Source organism: Bacillus rossius, chromosome 18, assembly GCF_032445375.1.
Source record: "Bacillus rossius redtenbacheri isolate Brsri chromosome 18, Brsri_v3, whole genome shotgun sequence".
In the NCBI taxonomy this organism is placed as follows: Eukaryota; Metazoa; Arthropoda; class Insecta; order Phasmatodea; family Bacillidae; genus Bacillus; species Bacillus rossius.
In genome coordinates, this window is record NC_086345.1 from 6,357,255 (window position 1) to 6,365,361 (window position 8,107).

General features: G+C 36.2%; 1 protein-coding gene across 8 annotated transcripts in view; it reads left to right on the forward strand.

The window, feature by feature from the left end:
- LOC134541407 (ATP-dependent RNA helicase p62-like) overlaps positions 1 to 8,107 on the forward strand; it is a 76,626-nt gene that overhangs the window by 44,524 nt on the left and 23,995 nt on the right. For all 8 annotated transcript variants that reach the window (XM_063384836.1, XM_063384841.1, XM_063384839.1 and 5 more), the window contains one exon: positions 5,538 to 5,599. In XM_063384836.1, the coding sequence (XP_063240906.1) occupies positions 5,538 to 5,599 (62 nt within the window). The remainder of the gene's footprint in view (positions 1 to 5,537; positions 5,600 to 8,107) is intronic.

Consider the following 8,107-nt stretch of genomic DNA (forward strand, 5'->3'; position numbering starts at 1 on the left):
TAGGTATTTTGAAGATTTTTTTATTATACTTAAATTCTTTTTATAAAACTTTACTTTTTTAAAGAAAAGTAACATCGTTAGTAGAAAAGGACGTTACCAAAATATTTTTGGATGAATGTTGCCACCACTGTATTTTCCCGCTTGTGATTCGCACATTTTATGGGATGTGTTACCTGTGTGTAAATAAATTACTGTGTTGGTTTTTGTATGTATAGCATCAAGAGTAATATAAATTGTTTAATTAAAATATCAGAGCAGTGCTTAAAAAGCATTATGAAAGGTGCCATTGTGCTATGTCTGTCCGGCTGGGTGTCAGTTCTCCCGACCCTCGTAAATGTCAAACTGGCGCTGTACACTAACTTCACGTGTCGTATTGTAACTGGTTTTTAAGACTCGGCTGTGATATTTTTTTTTTTTCTTTCAAATGCAACATTCCTTGGCAAAACCGCAGCGATTATTGGTGCTTTGAAAGCTACACTCCAGCTCCTGCACAAATTTCTAAATTCCTCGCTGACTGTAGCAAGTGTTGGGATATGTGGTACAGTGGTAGGAGAGATGGGTAGAGAAGGGGGTGCAAGTTTGCTGCCTCACTCCCTTCCACACAGTAAAGCAGCACATCAAGCAGACAAGAGGACGGAAGGTCAACGCCAGCACCTTATTTCTAGAGTCCCGATTATATGGTGAATCGCGATAAAACGAAATAACATCGAAAAACACATTAATGTGCGACAAAACACCGAAAAACACTTCAACACACGACAAAACACGAAAATAGGCAACATTCAGTAGCTATTATTATTTATTTAACATAAACTTCTCGTTTCCGTAGCATCATTATGGCAGGAATCAACTCGGCATGTTTTGAATTCCATTCTAGACCACTATAAAATGAAATACAGGTTGTATGTACAATGTCCGTGCTTTGTTTTGATTCTTCACTTCATAGAGTCCATAGATATATTCAATGCAAAGACGTGAAACATAGATTAGGCGGACAAAATCCCGGAGCATGTTCCAATAAGAATGGTATACTAGTATACTTGGCGACACTGCAACAGTACTCTAGCCATAGAGTTTTCACACATTATGCAAACATGTTAATCTATGAAAAGGAAAAAAAAACGTTATGTTATTTTAAATACAACAAAGGCAGTTTCGTGAAATAACTGAAGAATTCAGGGTATGTGCGATGCCGAAGCCGAAAGTATCACCTAGTGACAGAGCAGTAGAATTTAAAAGTGACAGGTTTTATTTGTGTGACGGTAATTTAATGTGTAGGTACTGTAACTGTAGACTAGAACATGAGCGCTATGATACTCTTGTAAAACACGTGGCAAGCGAGAAACACAAGAAGGCAAAAGTGAGTCTGAATTCTAGTTCGAAACGACAGATATCAATAGCAGAATCAGTGGAGATTGGGAAGAAATTTAAGAATGAAAAAGAAGAGTTTGTAGCAAAAACTACGTATGCATTTCTTTCAGCAAACATTCCAGTTGAGAAGCTGGACCATCCCAAACTTCGTGAATGGTTTGGTGAATATGTAAAAGGTGGTGGTGACTTACCTACAGCCGACTGGCTGCGCAAAAAGTATATACCCACAATTGCAGAACAGAAACGTCAAGATATTAAGGCAGCAATCACCAACAAACCAATTGCAGTTTTAAGTGGCGAAACTACTGACAGGGGTGGTCGCTGTGTTTTCAACGTTGTCTTCAAAACACTAGAGCCATCCACAACACAGGCTGTTTTCCTTGCTGCATCTGTTGTATTAGACTGTGCTGATTCCTCTTCATGTGCTCGTGCTATTGTTGACACTCTTCAAATGTATGAAGTGGATTACGCTCTTGTATCAGCATTTGTAACTGACTCTGCCAGGTACATGACCAAATGTGCCAAGACTCTTGAAGGATTGTTTGGTGACAATTTCAAACATGTGCAGTGCTGGGCTCACAAGATTCATCTGGTAGGGGTTATGTGGCAAACACATCTTGAAGAGCTCAACACGACTGTAGTAAAGGTGAAAAATGCTTTCTTAAATACCAGAAAGCTAAAGCATCAATACCTAGAATTTCTCAAAACAAAATACCCTGCCGATCCTACAAAACAAAAGTTGTTTCCACAACCTGTTGTAACCAGGTGGAATACATGGTTTGAAGCAGCTGTGTATTTGAATGTACATTTCAAAGACATTGTCGAATTCTTTGAAAAGTTCAGTGAGCACAACAGTGGAATAAAATTTCTAAATAAAATGTCTGCAGAAGATTTAGCTATCGTTCAAGTTCAGGCAATGTTTGTGGCAGACAACTGTGCACATCTGACTGAACTGATTGTCTACCTTGAAGGCTCATCCTACCCTACAGCTCATATGCTAGCTTCCAAAATTAAGAACCTTCAAAATAAGTTTGATCTCCTGAGCAAGGGTATTTTCTCATCTTCTGTAAATGAAAGTATAAGTAATTTATCCACTGTTGAGCAAGCAAAGCTGACACTGCATCTAAAGCTGACAGCCCAGAAATGTGAAAACAAACTGTCTGAACTTGTTCTAAATGACCCCTCAAGGAAAACATTTGAAGCAATTGATGGACTCTTCAATCCACGAAACATAAGCAGGATGAATATACACACTTCAGACTTTAGTCAGCACATCCAAAACTTGCCTAAGATGTCTCAACTTCCCACTGATGTGTTTATGGAAGGGTATCAAGTGTTCAAGAAAATAATTGAAGAGGAGCTTTCAAACCCAGAAAACAAATGTGTTGATATTACCAAAATTTTGTGTTCCTTGAAAGGTGACTATAGTGACTTTTCCAATGCAGGACTGAAGGCAGTCTGGTTCCCTACATCTAATGTTGATTGCGAACGTTCATTTTCAAAGTATTCATTAGTTGTTAGTGATCGTAGGCAGCATCTTAAACCAGAAAATGCTGAAAGTCTGACAATGCTTACATTTCAGTAAATGTAAATGGATAGTGATAAGCACAGAAAAAATACATCTTTTTGAGTTGCTGTTTTTGTATTGAGTATTGTTGTATATTGCTGTTTCTTGTAAGTTATAAAATGCTGGTTTTATTTAGTTTTGTTAATAAACTATGGTTTTTAACTTTTACTAAAAATAAAACCGATAACACCGAAATCTCATTTTTAAAACGAAATTGATCAAAAAATAACACCATAAAATCGGGACTCTACTTATTTCATATGCACCAATAAGCTGAGACACAGAACAGACTTAACTTGTATGTATGGAATTCTACTGTAGACAGATATATGAGTGACCCATATTTGAGGATGACCCAAATACAGGTGCAGCACACACGCAGGGGCGACCCTTCTGCTGGGAATATGGTAATAACTAGGGACCCCCAGAAAATGGTAAATAAAACTGGCTCATTTCGGTGTAAAAAAACGACAAAAGTGGTGCAAAAAATCGGTGTATAAATAAGCAAGCGGTGCTAAAAATCTGTGTAAAAATTTGGTGAGATACATTAAATTAAAATTGAAATTGGCAAACGAGGATTGTTTTGCTTCAAATTTTTTTAAATTTTAATATTAAACATAAAATGCACTCAGTTGGCAAACACTAAAAAGTTTTTAGTGTTTCTAGTTTTCTTCTTGGTCTTGACTCCTTTACAGCAACGCTGTGTTCCCCTAGCCTGTTCTATTCCTTCTGTTTCTAACCAAATGTTGGTTTTTTTAAAAATTGTGTTGTAATATTACTATGTTTTGAAATTTAAATAATCTATGGCATGAATAAGAAGAAAAGTAATTATAATTATTAATTACAGGAACAATAGTATTACAATTCATTAATTTAAGAAGATAATGAAGTGGAGAGACTGTACAATCCATTAAATATGTAACATATTTTGAGCTGAAAAACTTGGAACAGTCAAGCACTTTATCACAACAAAATATTAACATTGATCTTATTTTAAGAGTCGATATAGGTACCATAAACAAGAGAAAATACAGATAAACAAAAATTATGATTTCTTATGTACAAATTCAACACTTGATTTAAAAATAATTAATGTGTGCATTATAAAACCTTTTTACATATTGCACTACAAGTACTGCTACACTGAAATAAAATTATCCTAGTTATGTTTCCTCCCAAAAAATTGAGTTAAAAGTATTTTCAACATCTGTTTTGCAGTACCGGTAGTCGACGTTGATGCCGCACATTATTTTTTTTTTTTTTTATGAGTTGCGTTAGAAACGTGTTTTAGGCATGTGTCTCAACGCATCCAGTCCACACGAACGTTGCAAAACTTACACATTATCATCATCTTATCCTTAACATCAAATATATAAAATCGTTCCTGCTTCATCTCTCGTTCTCGATCGAAAACCGTAACTATTTTCGGCATCTTAACACAAAAATAAGCACTACTAACTAGATGCTTGGAAATTAATACCGAGCAACCGAGACGTCATAAAAAAACACTACTGCAAGCTGCACCGTAAAAACATTTATGCCGTAGTGGCACGCACACGAAAAAATATTGTGTTCGGCCAGAATGAAACTATTATGTATGCGTAAATATTGTGTTCGCTTCTGTGCTCTAGAATTTTTGAGAACTAATACCAACTACACGAAAATTGTGTTCGTAACGCTGCTACATAGCGGCAACGTAAATATACACGTTTGACGCCATGTTGGAACTACTATTGATTTCGTTACGCGATATCAATACAATCGATAGTAAGATTATTTACAGTATCCGACCAATGTAAACATTCTTGGTAACGGAAATTACGTGGATTTCGCACAAAGTTTCGTGTTTTGTGAAAAAAATAGCAGATTTCATGAAAACTGTGAAATAGTGCCCAATTTCGCGGTATTTTGTGTATTGCGCGGTTCACCATTTTCTGGGGTCCCTAGTAATAACATTTGAGACTGTAGACAATGTAGAAGTGGATAAATTTGATATTGTTGGTGTTTTGTTTCCTTTCGTGCAGTTTTTGCTGGGGTCCTAAAACTATTAACATAAACCATTAATGAATCTCTGATTGCTACGATGAATTTTTATAAATTAATTGAAATTGGCAGTGTTGTGTATTGGCTTTTAGCAGACTTTTTTTTTTTTCGTTAAACCGGAACATTAAAGCTATTATTAAATACATTTTTATTACATAAATTTAGCTGGATCGTTAAAATGAAATTCATTAACCAGGAAAATTACCATAGTACACTAATTTCGTACAAACCAATTATCATTTGTGTAGCTAATTTTTTTTATTTTCTTTTAACTGGCATTCATTAAGAAAAATTTTTACTGAAATGAAAATGTGTTGTGAGTATTTAAGTTTTAAATATTTACATCTCTGTGTATGGGGGGGGGGGGGCCATCAGTTTTCTATAATATTGTTTATTAGCACATGCTAATGCTTGATTACCTTCAAAGTTTTGGTTAGTAATAATGTGAAATTTCAAAGCCTTTTATTAGAATGAGTTTTATATATATGTGTGTGTGTGTGGTTGTAAGGAGGTTGTAGGGCTGATTTTATCTTACAATAAATTGTTTTCATTGCAGCTACCCTGCTGTGTGCATGCATGGAGACAAGACACAAATTGAGAGAGACCGTGTTCTAAACCGTAAGTATTTGTATATTATTTGTACTGTTTATATATATATATATACATACATACACACACACACACAATAGATCCTTATTTGCACGTACCCAGGAGTTTTGAATTCCCATAGTTTACTTTTTCTTGCACAGTTCAGCAACTGATAAGACTACACTCAAAATAATATTTCAGACAACACTATGATAAAGTTGTGAGATGAGAGAAAGATGAAATTCAAAACCCGGTAGCTGTGAGTATCAGTCCTGATGCACTTCAAAGAGCATCTTTTTTTCTTTTCTTTCCTTTTTAGGGCCCATTCAGGCGAGAGTTTTCGGGATGTTGAAAGGTGACCCGCCTGTCTTCTACTTGCATAGTTTGGGCAAAATTGGTGAGCTCCCGCTCGGACCCTCCCCTTGTATCACGGGTGCTAGGTAATTCTTAAGGAGAACCACTTTCCTGTATAAAATTAATTTAAATGTCCCAAATTTCCATCCCACCTTTAACCCATTTGCTCACTTTATTTTTCACTACAAACGCGGCCCTTTTACACCAATTAATTTAGTCCAAAATCACAAAAATTATCATGAGAAAAATTACTGGTTAAAAATAGTTTTGATTACAACATATTAAAATTTATTTTAAGAACCACTTATTTCAGAACTGTGCATTGATTAAATAAACATATCAAACTATAATTAAGATTCAATAATTGGTTTTTGTATGATAAATCTCAAAACATTCTGGCACGTGAAGTGCAACCACACAGCGCTTGCATTCCCACTGTGTTTCGCTCCTTTTATTATGAGCACTGCACACAACACAACGTCTGGATGGGTTTTGCTTGCCAGGATTCGGTGGAATGAATCTTGGGAAATGAGCCCAGTGGGCAGCTTGAAGCCTCATTGGAGTGTCACCCGCAGATCTGCGTCCCCGCCGTTGATAGTGTGGCAAAGTCAGTGATGCCATCAGTTCTTCCATGACATCAATTCTGAATGCACTGTACTTGGCCTTTTTTCCAGTAACTGACATCCACAGCAAATATGTGTTGTAAAGAGCCATGTCCATTACATAAAAGAAAACTTTTTTGTAACCTTTTACATACCACCGCATGATGGGAAAGGATGCTAACTGTTGGTCCTGCTTATCTACACCTCCCATCCAAGTATTGTAGTTGATTACAACTCTCGGCTTCATGACAGCCATCTTTGTTTTCCTGTCTACCTTTTTGTCAATCCACTTTACAACCCTCATACTTTCACTGTACCTGATCATACTTTTCCCTCTGTGCAACTTCTTTTTGAATTCAGTATCTTTAGGCATGTTTTTTCTGTTATGCCTAACAGTGCCAACAGCATTAGTTCCATAATTATGTAACTCTTCAAAAAGTTTTGACGAACTGTACCAGTTATCCACAGTGTGTGACCAACCCCTTGATATGGTTCCATTAGCTTCATAACAATAGCTTCACTGGCTAGTGTAGCTTGTTTGCCTTCTGTTTTCCCTGTGTAAATAGAAAAGGAAAAACAGTACCCAGTTTTTGAGTCACAAAGTTTGTATATTTTTATTCCAAACCTAGCTCGCTTTGAAGGGTTATATTGTACAAAACACAAACGGCCTCGAAATTTCATCAGGGACTCGTCCAATGGAAGGTTTTTCCCTGGACAATTTAGCTCAGGAAATTTTTTCCTGGAATAATCTAGCACTGGTGCTATTTTACACAAACGATCATGTTTGTTCAGAGCATTGTTGTTTTGGAAGTGAAGATACCTGGAGATGTCCAGAAACCTCTTCAAAGACATAACTTCACGAATGCCTGGTGTACGAGTCATACCTTTGCCACTCCAATATGAATGAATGCTGTGTTTTTTTGCTTGTGCCATCATAACACACAAAGTGAAGTATGCTTGTATTTCGTCATAAGTGGTGGGAAACCAATTAGAATTTGGTTTTACTGCAATGCACTCTGTGGCATAGTCATTGGTTTCAGTGCAGATTGACTGCCACAAATCATGATCAAACACTAACCGAAAACAGTCTAATTTTGTAGGGTTTGGTGGAAAATTGTGGGTGAGTAAAGCCACTGGATTTACAACAACATTACTGTGAAATGGTATTTTAGTTATAATTTTATTACCTTTTTCGTTGGACCATTCGCGAGAACCGATAGGCGCAGATGTGTCAGATTTTGACAGATTGTCGCCTTGGCCGCACTCTTCTAATTCAGAAATGTTCCCTGATGAAGAATAACTACTTTCACTGTCACTATCACTATTATTTGACATTTCCACAACATCAGAATCACTTTCATCCACCGCATTGCTAATGTTATCAAAAATCTGCTTACGTTTTGATCACATTGTCACGTGTCACCAAATGTCATCACAAAAACACGTGCGTGAATAAAAACAAATATATTTGTTTACAGCAAAGATTAGAATAAGACAACCACCAAAGCAAAGAATAATACTTAGGAAAGAGAGTAAACACGCATTCTAGTGAAAATTCGAAAAACTAAATTTGTAAAAAAAG